At 36.5% G+C, this 19,938-nt stretch overlaps 2 protein-coding genes across 2 annotated transcripts; one reads left to right on the top strand and one right to left on the bottom strand.

Annotated features, from left to right (window-relative positions):
• Window positions 1-4,291: 4,291 nt before the first annotated feature.
• On the top strand, window positions 4,292-16,532 carry LOC116017555 (phosphoglucan, water dikinase, chloroplastic). The gene is made up of 19 exons (XM_031258164.1): window positions 4,292-4,780; window positions 5,192-5,795; window positions 6,898-6,984; window positions 7,081-7,212; window positions 7,887-8,012; window positions 8,109-8,287; window positions 8,832-8,916; window positions 9,984-10,151; window positions 10,244-10,296; window positions 12,516-12,724; window positions 12,811-12,929; window positions 13,324-13,394; window positions 13,547-13,664; window positions 14,312-14,398; window positions 14,523-14,609; window positions 14,697-14,773; window positions 14,883-15,033; window positions 15,260-15,371; window positions 15,480-16,532. The coding sequence occupies exons 1-19, from the start codon at window positions 4,554-4,556 to the stop codon at window positions 16,382-16,384; spliced, it is 3,597 nt and encodes a 1,198-aa protein (XP_031114024.1). The 5' UTR covers window positions 4,292-4,553; the 3' UTR covers window positions 16,385-16,532.
• On the bottom strand, window positions 16,500-19,309 carry LOC116017553 (putative pentatricopeptide repeat-containing protein At3g15130). Its single transcript, XM_031258163.1, has 2 exons — window positions 18,987-19,309; window positions 16,500-18,886 (listed from the first exon to the last, which is right to left on the bottom strand). Exon 2 carries the CDS (start codon window positions 18,787-18,789, stop codon window positions 16,705-16,707), a length of 2,085 nt encoding a protein of 694 aa, XP_031114023.1. The 5' UTR covers window positions 18,790-18,886; window positions 18,987-19,309; the 3' UTR covers window positions 16,500-16,704.
• Between the last annotated feature and the right edge of the window lie 629 nt (window positions 19,310-19,938).

Here is a 19,938-nt window from a genome sequence, read left to right on the forward strand (position 1 = left end):
AAAAAAAAAAAAAAAAAGGCAACACACACAAAAAATAAATAAATAAATAAATAAAATCAAGTACTACACTCATTCATACTAATTCCAAAAATATGAACTTCAAAATAAACATTTGCAAAATGGATGTAGAAATTGTTGATGAAACTGGACATATTGCAGCATCAATATTCGGACTACTTGCAAAGTTATTGTTGTTATTAGCTATCGAGTAAGCAAGTTATGAAATTAAAACAAAATGTACTACTCATTAACCTTTTACAAATATAATAGATATTAATATTTTGTTCAATACTTTCACATACATGAGAATGTATGACACACATCTCACAGCACATGAAACATATATGGGGATAACTATCATTGCCAAATATCAATAGGCGCTTGCAAGATCAAGAGTTCATAGTACAACTAAAATCTCAGTTATATATACAAACACAACGAGACAAATCAACAACTTCCTACATTATAATCTCATTGCATGATGCTACTCTCTATACTATCACAATCACTCAATTGCACATGACACATTACCAAATACCAATAATAAAAAAATAAGTACTGAAAATAAAGACAATGACAATGCTACCCGAAAGAGAATGAAAAAGACTTAGAGAAATTCAAACGAAAAAGTAGTATTTATTTATACTATCATTTTTAGACTATGTATTTAGATTAGCGCGCGTTTTTACAAAATTGCAACTAGGGAAAATTGTAATTTATGCCCCTCCATAATATGTCAATTATCAATGTCACCCTTGAACTATTAGTGATGTAAAAGTTGCCCCTCAATTTCAAAATGATACATATATTGTCCCTCTCAAGTGTAAATGTTGCCCCTTAATTTTCAAAATGCACTAGTACAGAAATGCAAATCCGCTACACTCGTAAAAGAGTTTTAGCTACACCTGTAACAGGTGTAGCCTATGCTAGTGACGTGGAAAGCTCACAATTTTTTTTTAATTAAAATAGTATCTGCGGCACCTCTTTGATCGATCAAAATTCACAGTTTTCCTCCTCATTTTACCTTAATTTGGGGAGGAGAACTATGAATTGTGATTTGTCTTAGGGCTTAAATCTCTTTATTTGTGCTCAAATTGAGATATTGAGTTGAAAAGTACGAAAATACCTTTAAAAAATTTAGATTTCAGCACGTTTTAAACGGATGGTGACCGGCGCGATGAATTTTGGCACTAAAACAATGATCGTGGGACCAAAATTGGTAGAAATTAAACATGTAGACCAAAATTGTCATTTGGCTAATACTCGTGGGACCAAAATTGATATTTGTCTCATAATATATATATATATATATATATATATATATATATATATATATATATATATATATATATATAAGTATGCTTCATTTGTACTCATTTCTGAGTGAATGCTATGTAATTGTGCAAGAACGAAGCTTGTTTAAGGTGTTTATGGCTTGAGGTATGAAAACTGGGACCTAGGCATGTTGAAGCTAAAATGAGGTCAATCGAGATGCTTTCAAGGCAAAATGGTTCAAGAATGAAGGGTCAAAACCATGGTGAGGTTCAACGGAGCAAAGAGATAGCCAAATCGTGCCACCAGGAGGGTGTCACGCTGAAGGTCACGTCGTGACCATCCGCGTGACACTTTGGCTAACTTTTTGATGGTCAGGTGTCACGCTGCTGGTCACTAAGTGACCTGCAGCGTGACATCCTAACCATAAGAAAGTAGTCTAACGTGTCACGATGACCTTCATCATGACCTGCTAGACTACCTTGCAGCAGTGACCTTCATCATGACCTGCTAGACTACCTTGCGGATCCCAGGCGTCACGCTACTGGTCACACTATGACCTGTAGCGTGACATCCTAGGACCTGCGAGGCTTGGGCCTGGTCACGATGGAGTTCACGTTGTGGCCTCCATCGTGACCAGGCACTCTAGTAAATGTTTATTGGCACGATTTCCTGTAGTATAAATAGCACTAGGCATTATTTTCAAGTTATCTTTGAATTTTTCAAATCTTCTATCTCTTCTCTCTACAAACCATTCTAGAAAATCTACCTATTGTAAATCCATCGATTCTTGGAATATTTAGAGAAGATTTATCACTTGTAATCGCAACTTCTTCTTCAATTTCATATTCATATTTTATAAATTCAATCAAATAAGAGTTTCTATTTCATATTTTTGCAATTTACAAATTACTTGTGAACTTGAATTCATTGCATATTTTTCCAATTGCTCATAGTTTTTCAATTCTATTATGAGTAGTTAAATACTTTAGGGATTTAGATTGAATTGTTTTGTATGAATGCCAACATGAATTGAATTGCCAAATCTAGGTTTTGTTTATGCCTCTAAATAAATGTGATTGTGAAATTAGGGAAATGTTTGACTCTTGTTTGGTTAGGGCCCAACTTTGCAAGAGATTAATGGAATTGGTGTTCACCTATGAGATAGGGATTCACCATAGCCAAACCTTTCACATTTTTAACTTACCCTTGAGATAGGAGAGTTGAAAGGGATTATGCACACAAGGTGCTTGATCAATTGCCTCACCTAGTCTAATTGCTATGAGAATGGGATTAGATTTGGTGATAGTCTATTGTCCACGAGAGTGACATTGGCTGTGACTTTACTCTCTCACTTTCATTATTGAACATTGTCTAGCCTAGAACCTTAGAACACTAAGCAGCATTTGTACATTGTTATTTGATTTAAATCCTCTCCTTCAGCATTGTTTATTACCCAATCAACTACTTGTTTTATAATTGTCTCTATGCAAACAAATATTATAATTTGGGTTAGCTTTCAATCACATAATGATTTTGTGTTTAATCTCTTGCTACTCTAGTCCTGTCTAGCCATTCCTAGAGGACGACACTCACTAATCTACCCACCAAAAGTACAACTTTCAGTCTTCTAGTTGGATTGTTCGTTAGCTTGATGTTCATAATGCGTTCTTGAATGGAAATCTAGCTAAGACAGTCTATATGGGCCAGCCGTAAGGTTATGCTGATAAAGATTTTCCTGATCATGTTTGTTTGTTGTAACGTTCTTTGTATGGTTTGAAACAAGCACCGCGAGCGTGGTTTCATCATTTGCAGGCTTTCTTAATATCGGTTGGTTTTCGGGTTTCTAAAACCGATGTGTCACTTTTCATCTATTCACAAGGTTCTATGCAGGTATATCTACTTGTTTATGTTGATGACATTCTTCTCATGGGGAGTGATGCATGACTGATTTCCACGTTGTTGGCTAAACTCTCTACTGCTTTTAAAATACGTGATCTAGGTGCATCATGTTTTTTCCTTGGGATTGAAGGGGTGAAGTTAGCTGATGGTGTTTTGTTATCTTAGTAGCGGTACATGACTGACATTCTCCGTCGTGCTGGTATGTCGCAGTGTAAGCCTTTAGCAATGCCTATCTCGGTGTCACGGCATGTAGACGAATCTGATGAGCCTTATTTAGACCCAACTCAGTTTCGCAGTCTGGTTGGGGCGCTACAGTATCTTACAGTGACTAGGCCTGATCTTTCCTATGCTGTTAACCGGTTGTGTCAACATATGCATGCTCCTATGGTGACACATTGGGTGCAGTTAAAAAGGGTCCTCAGGTATATGTGAAAGACACCATGCATATCGGTTTACGTTTGAACAAGTCTTCATCTTTAGATTTGCATGCCTTTACTGATTCTAACTATGCCGGTTGTCTTTCTGATCGTAAGTCAACAAGTGGGTTTGTTGTTTTCCTTGGTTCTAATATGATCTCTTGGGTCTCTAGAAGTAGAAAACAGTTGCTCGTTCTTCTAGTGAAGCAAAGTATATACAAGGCTCTTGCTGATGTTTTTGTTGAGGTAACGTGGTTGATTTCTTTATTACGTGAGTTTGATGTTGGTTCTATTCTTGTGCCGAAATTATAGTGTGATAATCTTGGAGAAAACATATATGTGTGTCAATCCTGTCTTTCATGCTCGCACTAAGCACATAGAGATTGATTATCACTTTGTACGAGATAAAGTAGTTGTGGGTGAGATTTTGGTTAATTTTACCTCCATAAAGGATCAAATTGCAGATATTTTTACAAAGCCGCTATGAACTCCTCATTTTTTCTATCTTCGTGACAAGCTTAAGGTTGCTTCACTACTCTCAGTTTGATGGGGAATATTAGGACTCTACTATTGTATTTGAGTTACATTAAGAATCTGGCTTAGTCTTGTGTATTTATCATTGTCCGTTTGTAACAATTTGTAACAATTCAATTGTTAATGAAACATACGTTCTAATCGGGCTGACGAGTCATGAGCCACGTGACTATAGTGTAATACCGATTACCCAGAGCTATCCAAAAAATGGAGGGTGTCTAGGCAACAGACAACCGCCGTTTATTTCTGCCAAAACAAGCTAATTAATGTCAGATTTCTCTCCCATTAAGGTTTCGAGATCGCTCATGGGGATCTGTACTCTTTCTTCCACTCACTCACCCAATCTTTAGACCTTCGTTTGCTTCCTAATTTCTCCAACAATCACCGCTTTGCTCACACAGCCTTTGCTCTTTCACTCTTTTCTCTTTGATGGATTCTCTGCGTGCGTTGCACTGTTATTCTATTGCCAACGCTAAATATGCATACCCATACCGCCATATTCCGAGCACGAGGCGCGGCAGAAGTCTGGGAAAACTGAAATTCATTGAACCCAGATTGATATTGGAGCCCCAAGGGATTCCGGGTTCCATAATGAGCCGACCAACAAGAGGAATTTCCTCTCGAATAATATGCGGCGTATCTTCTGTTGAAACCAGGTTTTCCTTTTTACTTCTTTAGGAAAGCGTTGAAAAATTGGTTTTCTTCTAAAAATTTGGTCTTTTTATTATTGCTGATAGTATATAAATTATGTGCATGATGTGAAAGTTGGGAGATTGCCCTTTAGTAGAAGAATAAAGATTTTCACAAATTTCCTGTGTGCTACATTACATTTTTTAGAAATTGGAAACGGTTTTAATGAAGAATGCAATAATTAATAGAAAAGATAGATTCTTCTTACATTTTTCTATCATTCTACTTCAGAGTACTATAGTTTAATTCAGAAGTGGATGTATTGATATATTTAACTTGTTGAATCTGAGTTTTTCTATAAGTATTTGGTATTAAGTTTTGACAACTCTTTCTTTTTTATTTTTTTATTTATTTTTAATTTTTTTTCCATGAGACAGGGAGGGAGAGAAGAAAGGAAAGAAAAAAAGATCAGCACGTGAAAATTTGAAGCTGAAGATTTGCCTTGATCACCAAGTTGAATTCGGTGAGCACATTGCGATTTTGGGATCAACAAAAGAACTGGGGTCATGGAAGAAGAATGTGATGATGGACTGGACAGAAAAAGGATGGGTTTCTGAAATGGAATTTAAGGGGGGTGAGCCTATAGAGTTCAAATTTGTAATTGTTGGAAAGGATAAGAATCTACTTTGGGAAACTGGGGATAACCGGGTCTTGAAACTTCCAGCAGGAGGAAGTTTTGAGATGGTTTGCCAGTGGAACCTGACAGATAAGCCTCTGGAATTGTTGCCTTTGGATTCAGAAGGGGAGTATGAAGCAGAAGTGCTGGCTGACAATGGATCTGTAGTTACTGAAGATTCTACTGAACTGGACATGCAGTCGAGCGCTTTTGTGGAGCAGTGGCAAGGGAAGGCTGTATCCTTTGTCCGTTCAAAGGATCAGCTGGACATGGAAAAGAATAGGAAGTGGGATACATCAGGTCTTGCAGAGATTCCGCTAAAGCTAGTGGAAGGCGACAAGAATTCTCGAAATTGGTGGCGAAAGGTGAAAATACTGACAAAAGTTTTAACCTCTGTTTTTTACAGAAATCTACCCTTGACTTTAGGCTTTTAGCTGTCTGCAGCAATGCAGCATATTCTGCACTTGTGGTGTATGAGTATTGCATATATTTTTAGAATCTATGCTATCTATGCTATATGCCTATATCATAGTCTAGTTTTAGTATTACACCCCTTATGATTTTTTTTGTTCTTCTTTCACTTGTATGTCGTTCCTTAATATCATTTCATGCTGTTATTTGAAGCCCATCAGGATTTTCATGCTGCTTATTTAAGTCCTTCAAGTTGTAATTGAGGCTCTATGGTTTTATGCAATATGATTTCTGCAAGTATATTTCCAAGCTGTGTTGTCCTACTACTTTGGAATGAAAATCAAGTGTTTTTAGAACCATGCTACAGAACTTAATTATACTTCAATTTCCAACAGCAAATAGAGCATTTTTGGAGTGATAGGGTATTAGGGTCTAGGAAAATGTAGAGAAAGTGGTCCATAAAAAAGTTTGTGAAGATTGCAAACTGGTGAACTTCTGCATTGATTGCTTGGGTATTTTACTTTATTTGAGTAGAAGAGTGCCCTATTTACTTTAAGAGTTCTGTAAGCAAATGAAAGAAAAAAGTCCTTGCTTATGCGTAACTGGGTTGAAGTTAGAAAACCACAAGATGTTTCCCCAAAGGTATTCAACTGCTGAAGTTAGTTGGTGTCCTGTATAGATTGTTTGTAGGGGAGGTTACTGCTGTGGCTTCAATATATATATATATATATATATATACACACACACACACACACACACACACTCTGGTCGTTGCATATTTATATAAATCTTCTGGTCATGATAGTTGGAGGACAGAAGCTTCATAACCTGTGGTGAAATGTATATTCACTTTTGGTTTGACAAGTTTTTCATACAGACTATTTAAAGTTATTATTATAGATTGATATCAATTCTTTTGTTTATATGAATTTTTGCTCTGTTTAATAGTAACATTATCACAATTTTTTTAAGGAAAAAAAACATTTTAGGAGAGATTGTTGTTTGAATCTCAATCGTTCCTTTGTTAACTCTTTATTATTTATATTTTATTTACAGCTTGAAGTTGTGCGTGACCTAATTGTTGATAATGTGGAAAGTGCACATCGCCTTGAGGCTCTTACATATTCAGCTATATATCTGAAGGTTCTGTGATTCTATTTTATTGATTTACGTCCTTGAATCAACCTCCAGTATAACCAATCTTTCCATTTTCCTACTAATAGATGCCTTTACTCGCAGTGGATAAACACAGGGCAAATTCCTTGTTTTGAAGATGGTGGTCATCATCGGCCAAATAGACATGCTGAAATTTCCAGGCTTATATTCCGTGAACTAGAAAGAATCTTGGGCAGGAAAGATGCAACACTTCAGGTGGTCATTCATCAATTTGAAAATCGGTCTAATATATATCTATTTCACAGCTTCTCTTCTGCACATTATTGGAAGACATTTCTTTCTACTTGGATGATATAATAGATGGGTCCTTTCTTTAAGCCTTCACAATGAATATCATTCTGAATCCATTCTTTTAATGGATTAAAGTTTAAAGTTTTTGGTTTATTTTATTCATAATTTCTGATCTTTTTATGACTCCAGATTCCAAGAAATCTAATGTATATGTTAGTCTTGTGATATTATATGAATATATTGAATATTTATAAGCTTAATACACAAAACACTGATGTCAGTGTACCAAAATGCTTATGAATAATATAATGGAAAGAAACACTGCCCTTTGTCAAGAAATGACCAAATGCTGGTTTAGATTTAACTAATTCAAAGATTTTGTCATATTTTCAGTGTCATCCTCTTCTCTAGGAGAAAATTATTATTATGATGATAGATATAGATAGGTATTTGGAATAATTATCTATAGTCATTGTATAAGCACCCTTTGATGAAAAATCATAATGCATAATTCTTTGTGTCAATGCGATTTAGAAAATTTTTACATCTGAAGATTTGTTGCAATGCATCTCGTTGATCTTCATGATTCTAAGAAAGTGCTCTCACTAACTAAGCTTTTTCTCTTGGATGATATGCAGGAAATACTTGTAATCCGCAAGATCCATCCGTGTTTGCCGTCTTTTAAAGCAGAGTTTACTGCATCTGTCCCTTTAACAAGAATCAGGGATATTGCTCATAGAAATGACATCCCTCATGACCTTAAGGTTGTAGTTTTGTTTGCTACCTTAAGGTTGTAGTTTTGTTTGCTGAATGTTGACAATGTTCTCAAATTTTGTTATTTATCTCTACCTTGTATTCAGCAAGATATCAAACATACAATACAAAACAAGCTTCATCGCAATGCTGGCCCAGAAGATTTAGTTGCAACCGAACTTATGCTTGAAAGGATAACTAAAAATCCTGGAGAATATAGTGAAGCATTTATTGAACAGTTCAAGATATTCCATCATGAACTAAAAGATTTCTTCAATGCTGCAAGGTATGGTATAAACCAATCATGTCTTTGTAAATACCCCTAAAGTTCGTGTGAGTCAACATTGTTTGAACTTTGAAACTACCTTTACAATTGTTATACCTTTGACTCAATTTTGTGCTTGGAGGGTAAAATCTGGGTCATAACATTTGCAAAGGTTCAATACTATAATGTTTATGGACAATCTGATTATCGGAACTTGTAAGTGACAGAAATGTTTTAGTGTGAAATGTTCATTATTATATCCTTCTTGCTAGTTTTATTTAGTATAACAATTCTGCTATCTCAATCCAATTGTGCTGAAATTTAAATGCATCTATGATTTTCTAGAATGATCCCATGTATTAGCACCTACTTTAAAATAATTCAACAGTATTGCCAATATGATTTATCACTTATCTAAACAAAATAATAACAACAATAATAATAAAATCAGCAATAAGATTTGTCATGACCATATATATTTGCATGTATGCTTCATTGCTTGAAAATTGAATTCATTGTCTATAGATAATTTAATTTGACAATTTTGTTTGGCCTATTCACTCAGTCTTGGGGAGCAACTGGAATCTATACGAGAATCATTGGATGAAAAAAGCTTATCAATTCTTTCATTGTTCTCCGAGTCCAAAAAGGTAAACAGTTCTCTCTGGTCAGTCTGAGACATGAATTGACTTGCTTGTGCTGTTACTTGTGTGTTTCTTAAGATAAAACCTATTCTATCTTACATGGAAAAGATTATAGGAATCTTAAAGCACATGAAACTATAAGCAATTTAAAATCTTCCAACTCTTGTAATTACCAAACTCTGTAGTAGTACTAATTCGGAAACTTGCCAGCCTACCTAACTGGTTTAGACATAAATTCAATCCACTCTAAATTTCAGTCATAAAATATTTGAGGTATGTGGGCATGAAAGTAGAAAATTCCAGCATTGGCCAATTCTTCAATATTCTTTTCTCGAGTTTCTTAGCCTCTTAGGAACTCCCTCACCATAACATGTATTGAATCTAGTTCAAGCCTCTCAATGAGGTTACTTGTCCACTTCAAATAATTAGTAATTTTTCCAACATTTGTGAATTTTCAGCATTGTGCAAAAATTGCTTTTATTTTGCTCTAGATACTGAGTGCCTAGGATTAGTGATTAGCACCCTTGGCTATGCTAACTTAGTTAATTCACTTGTTAGAAAGAGATAATAAGTTATAAATTTAAGTCTTTAAATTGAAAACTTGAAATTAGTAAATATCAATGCACAAAGGCTTGTTACTGGATTTATTTACTACTTCTATCCCATTTTACCTGTCCTGTTTACTATGCATTAGTCAAACCAGCTCTATCTTCTTTGCTTATTTTCTTTAGTATTTTTAAATTATTTTTAGATTAGATTTTTTTTTGTGTGTGTGTTTAATAGTATTTTTAATGTAGCTTCTAAATATATAAATTTTATATACTAATATTAAACTTAACATTATGAAAAATTGAATTAAAAATAACTTCAGTCAAGCTTCGTTAATCAAACTAGACACATAAAATGGGATGGAGGGAGTAGTTATTATTATCATTATAGAGTATTATTTTATGTTCTTTCAACCTGAGTAGATTATCATGGTTTTTTGGGAGGTAAGATCTACTAGTGAGCACATTCAATAATTTGTCTAGTCTTTTTCTTTTTCTCAGAGTTTGATTCATTTATCTTTCTAGGCCTTGGATGAAATGGGTGAAATAAGCAATGTTTCTGAGAGTGGAGTAATTGCACTTCTAGTGAATACATTACAATCTTTAAATGCCCTCCGTGAGGTAGTTGTTAAGGGTCTTGAAAGTGGCCTTAGAAACGATGCTCCTGATGCTGCTATTGCAATGCGCCAAAAGGTTTGATATAGTTTCTAGTATTGACATTTAAATAAATAATGTCTATCTTTTGCAAATCAAATGAAGAATTTGCATTCTTTATTACTGTGCAGTGGCGCCTTTCTGAGATTGGGCTAGAAGACTATGCATTTGTTCTTTTGAGCAGGTATATATTGTATGCCAGAGCATATTTGAAGCGTTAGCTTTTTTTACTTGTGCCTGAAATCAATGCGGGGCTGAGTGCTAATACACTAAGTTCAGTGTAATTCTTTGCATAACATTGATAATGATAACAATTTTCGTTTTATTAATCATAATTCCAAAAAAAAAAAAAAAAAAAAAAAGAGATGGTTGACATTGATTTTGAGAATATCCATTCTTTTTCTCAACTGTTGAGTTGATAGCCTCTATTCTTCTAAATCCAGAAGGAAATTCAATTTATAGGTGTTAAGAATTCCACATTGAAAATCTAAGATAACATATGGGTTTATAAGACTATGAGTTAGACTAGCTAATAGATTGGATCGTGGTTTGGCCCATGTGCATTATAGCCCAATTGAGTGACCATGACACAATATTACCAAACTCTGTAGTAGTACTAATTCGGAAACTTGCCAGCCTACCTAACTGGTTTAGACATAAATTCAATCCACTCTAAATTTCAGTCATAAAATATTTGAGGTATGTGGGCATGAAAGTAGAAAATTCCAGCATTGGCCAATTCTTCAATATTCTTTTCTCGAGTTTCTTAGCCTCTTAGGAACTCCCTCACCATAACATGTATTGAATCTAGTTCAAGCCTCTCAATGAGGTTACTTGTCCACTTCAAATAATTAGTAATTTTTCCAACATTTGTGAATTTTCAGCATTGTGCAAAAATTGCTTTTATTTTGCTCTAGATACTGAGTGCCTAGGATTAGTGATTAGCACCCTTGGCTATGCTAACTTAGTTAATTCACTTGTTAGAAAGAGATAATAAGTTATAAATTTAAGTCTTTAAATTGAAAACTTGAAATTAGTAAATATCAATGCACAAAGGCTTGTTACTGGATTTATTTACTACTTCTATCCCATTTTACCTGTCCTGTTTACTATGCATTAGTCAAACCAGCTCTATCTTCTTTGCTTATTTTCTTTAGTATTTTTAAATTATTTTTAGATTAGATTTTTTTTTGTGTGTGTGTTTAATAGTATTTTTAATGTAGCTTCTAAATATATAAATTTTATATACTAATATTAAACTTAACATTATGAAAAATTGAATTAAAAATAACTTCAGTCAAGCTTCGTTAATCAAACTAGACACATAAAATGGGATGGAGGGAGTAGTTATTATTATCATTATAGAGTATTATTTTATGTTCTTTCAACCTGAGTAGATTATCATGGTTTTTTGGGAGGTAAGATCTACTAGTGAGCACATTCAATAATTTGTCTAGTCTTTTTCTTTTTCTCAGAGTTTGATTCATTTATCTTTCTAGGCCTTGGATGAAATGGGTGAAATAAGCAATGTTTCTGAGAGTGGAGTAATTGCACTTCTAGTGAATACATTACAATCTTTAAATGCCCTCCGTGAGGTAGTTGTTAAGGGTCTTGAAAGTGGCCTTAGAAACGATGCTCCTGATGCTGCTATTGCAATGCGCCAAAAGGTTTGATATAGTTTCTAGTATTGACATTTAAATAAATAATGTCTATCTTTTGCAAATCAAATGAAGAATTTGCATTCTTTATTACTGTGCAGTGGCGCCTTTCTGAGATTGGGCTAGAAGACTATGCATTTGTTCTTTTGAGCAGGTATATATTGTATGCCAGAGCATATTTGAAGCGTTAGCTTTTTTTACTTGTGCCTGAAATCAATGCGGGGCTGAGTGCTAATACACTAAGTTCAGTGTAATTCTTTGCATAACATTGATAATGATAACAATTTTCGTTTTATTAATCATAATTCCAAAAAAAAAAAAAAAAAAAAAAAAAGAGATGGTTGACATTGATTTTGAGAATATCCATTCTTTTTCTCAACTGTTGAGTTGATAGCCTCTATTCTTCTAAATCCAGAAGGAAATTCAATTTATAGGTGTTAAGAATTCCACATTGAAAATCTAAGATAACATATGGGTTTATAAGACTATGAGTTAGACTAGCTAATAGATTGGATCGTGGTTTGGCCCATGTGCATTATAGCCCAATTGAGTGACCATGACACAATCTTAGATTATAACAATAGGAATCCATTAATGTGGTTATATGGTGAGCACATATATTTACATAGTTGAACAGCTATTATGCATTCTACTCAGTTAACCTCTGCCTCCCTCCCTTCCTCCTTTTATAGAAAAAAGAAGAAAGTTTAATTGGCCTTATTTTCCTGAAATGCTAATTCTGTAGGTTCATCAACTCACTTGAAAATCTGGGAGGAGCTCAATGGCTTGTGGAAAACGTAGATCCAAAGAATGTCAGCAAGTGGAATAATCCAATTGTTGGGCTCATGGTTGGCATTCACCAACTAGGTTTTTCTGGTTGGAAGTCAGAAGAATGTGAAGCTATTGGAAATGAGCTTTTGTGTTGGAAACAAAGGGGCTTTTTAGATATGGAAGGTTTGGTCTTCACGTCAATAGCTCATTGTTGTTGGTGATTGCATGTTTCCAGTTCTTAAGATTCTTTTTCACTTCTTCAACTGAAGGTGGTGAAGATGGTAGGAAAATATGGGCACTAAGACTAAAAGCCACTCTTGACAGATGTAGGAGGCTGACTGAAGAGTATTCCGAGGCACTTCTTCAGTTATTACCTGAGAAAGTCCAGGTGTAACTCTTTGCTTATGCATCTTTAAATTTTCAACCTCTGATGTACTCCGTAATTCAATTTTATATCGTCTAAATAGAATGTTTCTTGGTCTTGTGGGAATGTTGGCTTGAGCTTCGCCTGCTATTGCCTTGTTATCCATAATCACATGGATATCATATTGCTGAGTGCCAACTGGATGGATCGGAATTATTGGTTTTAGTTTCCACATCATTTTCTCAGAAATATTTCTTGTCCCAATTGACTAAAAAACAAGTTCTTTTTGGCTAAAGAAATGCATTGAGAATTAAACCTTTAAATTCTTGCTTTCTACTATTTGCCCAAGAGGATTGATTATTACTAATTATTTATTTATTTATCGATTTTGTATTTTAACTGAATCCACATCTTGCAGACGTTAGGAAAAGCTTTGGGGATTCCTGAAAATAGCGTGAGAACATACACTGAAGCTGAGATTCGTGCTGGGTACAATTGCATAATGATTTTCATAATTCTGATCAAATTAGTTGTTAATACCTAACGATCATAGTGTTCTGGCTTTTTGGACTATTACTCTATGACCATCGTTAAAAGAATCTTACTGGAATCTAATTTCTTATAGCATATGTTGTGTCCAGAGTGGTTTTTCAGGTTTCAAAGCTGTGTACCCTACTGCTAAAGGCTGTTAGAAGGACGCTTGGGTCACATGGGTGGGATGTCCTCATTCCAGGAGATTCTTATGGAAAGTTAATACAGGTGGCTGCTGTATATAGTTAACCATACTTCTGTTTATTTCTAACCGTAATGCATTGTGCACTTGCGACATTTTGTGCTTGCGTCATAGTAGAATTGGTTTCTGTTTAAGATAAACAAGGCATAAGGATATTTGCAAATGAAATCAGTTGCAGTTGATTAAATAGTTTAAACTGATTCCTTTCATTAATATATATGATTTATCAATAAACTTTGAAGAATTACATGTACCTACATATAAGATAATATCCCAACCTGGCCGTACAAATATGGGTCTGTTTGTATATCAAGAATGATTTAGAAAATGTGTTCTTTTCCAATATAAAGAAACTACAGAATCGTTAATTGGAAGAAAGAATACAGAATAGAGATCTCAAAATAGACCTATGTTACTCGTATAAATGAGATGGTGGAACAATTATGTCTTGCTTAAACTACTCTAAAAGCAGATGTAGTGTTGTATAGCTATGCAAGTAAACTTGTACTGATGATATATATTTGTTAATTTTGTGTACCTTTACGGCAAAACTGTGTCTTCACTGGTGCTGTTACTTGCTGCTATGCTGATCACAGCATATTTTGTTCTCGTCATTTGTTTGTTCATCCGAAATATGTTTGGAGTATTTTTTAACCGAATTGTTGGATGTCAGGTGGATAGAATAGTCCCAGGTTCACTGCCTTCATCTGAAACTGGACCTGTCATTCTTGTTGTCAGCAAGGCGGATGGGGATGAAGAGGTTGCTTATGTCTCTCATGCCTTGTGAAATGATACTAGCCTTCATATATGTGCCGTTTATATTCCAGAATAAATAGTGCTCACCAAAAGATGCACTGGATAATAGCGGTCTGACTCTCTTCCAGGTAACAGCTGCTGGGAGTAACATAGCTGGCGTTATACTTCTGCAAGAGTTGCCTCATTTATCTCATCTTGGCGTTAGGGCCCGACAGGTAAGTTTTGTGTATAATCCCGACCCCCATCTCTTCCTCTGAAAGTTGAGGTTAAGGTTTGTAGATTCTTATAGTTGTGATTTGTAGGAAAAAGTTGTATTTGTGACTTGTGAAGATGATGAAGAAATCAGTAATTTACAAGGGTTGATTGGAAAATATGTCAGGTTATGTTATTGAAGTCTACTAGTGATGCTCTGTTTTTGGAAATTTGGTTTTTCAATTTTTTTTCGTACTTTAATTTCACCATAAACAATTACTCCCCAAAATTTTCAGGCTGGATGCATCATCAACAGGTGTGAAGTTAAACCCCTCTTCACAAGAGAACAGTAGCAGTATCCGTTCCGTGGAAAATTCCACTGAAGGCTCCTTGACAAACATGGCCGTATCAAACAACAGCTCTTCTGCAGTTACTAATTTGACACAGGTGCAAAATTCTTTTCTTACCGAGTATTATGTTGCACCAAAATGTTAATCCATGTTAAAAGTCCCACATTGAAAAAATTAGAGAGAACATATGGGTTTATAAGGTCATGGGTTAGACCAGTTAATTTATTGGATTCAGTCTTTTAGTGTGGTTTGGCCCATGTGCATTATAGCCTAGTTGAGTGACCTTGGCCCAATCTGACTTATATGCCTGTTCGCCTGTTCAGGTTGCATCTACTGGAGGTGTCGTGCCACTTGCTGATGCAGATATACAAAGTTCGGGGGCGAAGGCTGCTGCCTGTGCTCATTTGGCCTCTTTGTCATCGGCTTCTCAAAAAGGTGCATGTGACCACCTCTATTTAATGCTTCTGACTACATATCATAATTTTTTTTGCTGCTTTTTGACAAAAATGTTATCTTCTGGTTCTTCCTCTCGTTGAATGGCAGTTTATAGTGATCAAGGGGTGCCAGCGTCATTTAATGTGCCTACTGGAGCTGTTATACCTTTTGGGTCTATGGAGATGGCTCTAGAACAAAGCAAGTGCATGGAAACCTTCACGTCTCTTGTGGAACAGATAGAAACGGCTCAAGTTGAGGGCGGTGAACTTGATAGACTCTGTAATGAAATCCAGGAGTTGATCACTTCACTAAAGCCTCCAACGAACGTCATCGAGACCTTAGGAAGTATGTTTCCTGGCCAAACACGGTTAATCGTACGCTCGAGTGCTAATGTTGAGGACCTGGCTGGGATGTCTGCGGCTGGCCTATATGAATCAATTCCCAATGTCAGCCCTTCAAATCCAATAGTTTTCGGGCATTGTGTAAGCCGTGTTTGGGCATCACTTTACACCCGCAGAGCAGTGTTAAGCCGCAGAGCTGCTGGTGTTCCCCAAAAGGATGCAGCGATGGCTGTGTTGGTGCAAGAAATGCTTTCGCCGGATCTTTCCTTTGTGCTCCACACCCTAAGCCCGACAGACCATGACCAGAATTCTGTTGAGGCTGAAATAGCATCAGGACTAGGCGAAACTCTTGCCTCCGGCACAAGGGGCACTCCCTGGCGCCTTTCCAGCGGGAAATTTGACGACAAGGTGCAGACACTGGCGTTTGCCAATTTCAGCGAGGAGATGGTAGTTCATGGCACCGGTCCAGCTGACGGGGAGGTCATTCGGTTAACTGTGGATTACAGCATGAAGCCATTGACAGTGGACCCAGTTTTCAGGCATCAACTCGGGCAGCGACTTGGAACCGTTGGTTTCTTCCTAGAGCGCAAATTCGGGTGCCCTCAAGATGTGGAAGGATGTCTCGTCGGAAAAGACATTTTCATTGTACAGTCTCGCCCCCAGCCATTGTAAGAATACCACCTTTCTCTTGTGTTTTTTCCTGCTAGAATTTTGCCCTGCTATTCATAGAATATGTAGTTATGCTACTTCAACAATAATGTAATGCTGCTGCCTTTTCTTCTCAATCTTAATAATAAATCACAGTTCATGTGTTAGTGCATCTTATTGACTATGCAAATATGCAATACAATGTTTCACATGATTCTTTGGAATATCAACTATACAAAAATGGCGATTTTCGCCCCCTCCCCTCTGTTGAATAGGGGGGTTTGGACTGTTAAAAATAAGGTATTATGAAGTTAAGAATAAACCAGGTTTATTAAATTCATTTGTCACCAATAGTCTCTACAAGAGCATGCACCATTCTCAAACTTGTGAAACCTGTTAGCATCTCTTACCAGGAAAACTTTATTCAAAATCTTGGACAAACCCTTGATGAACTCATGGCAATCTCCACAAACTCTCAGGTTCTTGAAAATACGAATGGGTTTTGCCTTGTTTCCACTCTCTTCTCCACTAAGCAATGCCAATCCGATTGCCAGTTTCTCGCTGTGAAACATCAAGCTCTCCTCCCTTGATTCCTCTTCTACATCATGCAACGAAAACCTGATTGCGTGTTCATACCCCAACTCTATTTTCATTTTCCTCTCCATCTCTTTCAGAATCTCGTGGATGGCTTTCATGTCTGGGTGTCTCTCATCTCTGTTGTAGAAAAAGTGCATCTTTTTCTTCACCTCCACCCAGCTCTGCGCTGCTTCCTTCTTTAAGCCTTTCGTCTTCGCCAGATTCCTTAGATTTTCACACTCTCTCCAGTGGTTTGCCTCAGCATATAGATTTGACAGCATTACATAATTAACCGGGTTGTCACCATCCAACCTCAATAGCATCTCCCCTACTTCCCCTCCCACTTCGACATTCTTATGCGTTCTACATGCACTTAGCAGTGTCTGCCATATCTCTATATTTGGTTCTACCGGCATACTCTCTATAAGATTCTTGGCTTCTGTTAAGCGCCCAGCACGACCTAGGGCATCAACCATGCAACTATAGTGCTCCACCCGAGGTTTCACCCGACGTTCATTGCACAGTTTCGAAAAGTATTTTTGGCTTTCTTCGATTAGTCCTGAATGACTGCAAGCTGTAAGCATGGAAAGGTAGGCAACATCATCTGGCTCGAAATTGTCCGATTCCATTCTCTTGAAGAGTTCCACTGCTTTTGTGCCAAGTCCATACTTGCCATAGCCCGTTATCATCGCTGTCCAAGAGATTACACTCTTCGCCTGCAAATCATCGAAAAGTCTTTCAGCTTCCTCTATAAACCCGCATTTTAAATACATATCAATGGCTGAATTAAGCACTGGTGTATTTAAACCACATGGCACTTTGATGGAATAACAGTGTAGCTGCTTCCCCAGCTCAATAAGAGCAAAATCAGCAAAAACACCCATCAAGCTAGAGAGAAGAATCCCATCCATGGGAAGTTCACTCGCCCTAAGCTCTCTGAACATGTCTGAGGCCTTCGCTAAATTGCCTTCTTGAGCATAACCTACAATCAGTGCTGTCCAAGAAACAATACCTTTTTGTACTGCTAGATCAAACACTTTCTGTGCTTCAAATAAGCTCCCACATTTGACATACAGTTCGATGAGTGCACCAGAAATAACTCGGTCGCTTGAAATGGGAAATCCCCTCACAATTAGAAAAGCATGAATTTGATTTCCTTCATGGATAGCTCTGAAAGCAGTACAAGCTTTGAAGGTGCTGGCAAATGTGAAGTTGTCAGGCGTTTCTCCATGTTCTTGCATTTGTTTGAACAAAATTAAAGATTTATCGCCCATACCTTCTAGTGCATATCCTGCTATCATCACATTCCAAGTTATCTGACCTCTATGAGGCATTGCATAAAAAATCTTTTCGGCCTCGTCTATTTTCCCACATCTTGCATACATATCAATCATTGAATTCCCAACAACTGGGTACCATTCAAAGCCACTTTTCCCACAAAAACTATGAATCTGCCTTCCTTTTTCGATAGCACCAAGAATCCCGCACGCCTTGATGTTGGTTGAGAAAGTAAATTCATTAGGTTTTGCATCCGAATGAACCATCATCTGAGGTAGAAGTAACAGTGACTCTTCCGCATTACCACCCTGTAAATACCCACACATTAAAGCTGTCCATGAAACCACATTTCTTGTAGGCATTTTATCAAACACATTGCGTGCCCACTTCACTCTACTGCATTTTGCATACATATGAATAAGGTCGTTATTTATCATCAAATCAAATCCATAACCCCTTCTAACCGCTGCGCCATGAACTAGCTTTCCCTGATGAAACAGCAAATTCTTGGCACATGCCCTTAAAGCTTCCGCCAAGCTTTGCCTCTGAAGCATTACAATATCGCACTTGGCCATCCAGAAAGCACAAATTCTGACACTTGTCTATTTGGTTTTAGTACCCAAACTCGTCCCGAATATGAATATTGCATTTGCATACTCGAGGATGCCATCCCTAAATATGAGTAGAATAAATATCATTATAGTGGAGGAACCAAAATGGAATTAATTCTTATGCAGACTCAAGAAACTCAATGCTTAGTCGAGTACTATACGTTGATTGGTGTTGGTGATTGCATGTTTCCGCCTCATTTTCCTGAAATGCTAATTCTGTAGGTTCATCAACTCACTTGAAAATCTGGGTGGAGCTCAATGGCTTGGAAAACGTGGATCCAAAGAATGTTAGCAAGTGGAATGATCCAATTGTTGGGCTTATGGTTGGCATTCACCAACTAGGTTTTTTCTGGTTGGAAGTCAGAAGAATTTGAAGCTATTGGAAATCAGCTTTTGTGTTGGAAACAGAGGGGATTTTAAGCTTTTTAGATATGGAAGGTTGGTTCTTCAAGTTCTTTTCACTTCTTCAAGTCTTCAACTGAAGGTGGTGAACAATGAAGATATATGCTTTTCTTCAAAAAATAATATATATATATATATATGCTTCTGCCTCTAATTTTAATTATGTTACCAATTGTTTGTCCCCATTTTTCTTTTGGCTCATGGTTCCACCTTGGCTATTCTCCGTTCCGGATTCTATCTTGTTCCACCTAGACTTTAGTTCTTGACTCCATATAGTTTCATCTCCTTTCACCTAGACTCAATTTTAGGTTCTACTTTGGTCCCACCTAGACCTTATTCTTGGCTCCACTTGATTTTAACAAGTCCCACCTAGATCCTAGTTTTGGATTCTACTTGGTTCCACCTCGTTCCATCTAGACTTTGGTTCCTAGCTCCACCTAATCCTTGTTCCTAGCTCCCCTTGATTCTACCGAGTCCCACTCCCACCCTCTACTTGGTTAGTTGGTTCCACCTCGTTTAGCCCAGATCTTAGTTCATGGCTCCACTAGGTTTGATTTGATTCAATTAATAAAATTTGACTCAAATTATTTAATTTTTATAATATTTAAACACTCATAATTTTTTGAGTTAGTATCTATTATGTACTATCTCAATTTTTTTCAGCCTAAATAATAATAACAAAAGTGTCCTCACACTATATAGTAATACCGG

This window comes from Ipomoea triloba, chromosome 4, assembly GCF_003576645.1.
Source record: "Ipomoea triloba cultivar NCNSP0323 chromosome 4, ASM357664v1".
Lineage (NCBI taxonomy): Eukaryota > Viridiplantae > Streptophyta > Magnoliopsida > Solanales > Convolvulaceae > Ipomoea > Ipomoea triloba.

Bases quoted from the DNA above. Each gene is read 5' to 3' on its own strand.
- LOC116017555 (XM_031258164.1), top strand. From the start codon at position 4,554: ATGGATTCTCTGCGTGCGTTGCACTGTTATTCTATTGCCAACGCTAAA. The intron at 12,725-12,810 runs GTTTGGTCTTCA...CTTCAACTGAAG, and splicing joins GGGCTTTTTAGATATGGAAG to GTGGTGAAGATGGTAGGAAA. The intron at 15,372-15,479 runs GTGCATGTGACC...GTTGAATGGCAG, and splicing joins GTCATCGGCTTCTCAAAAAG to TTTATAGTGATCAAGGGGTG.
- LOC116017553 (XM_031258163.1), bottom strand. From the start codon at position 18,789: ATGGCCAAGTGCGATATTGTAATGCTTCAGAGGCAAAGCTTGGCGGAA.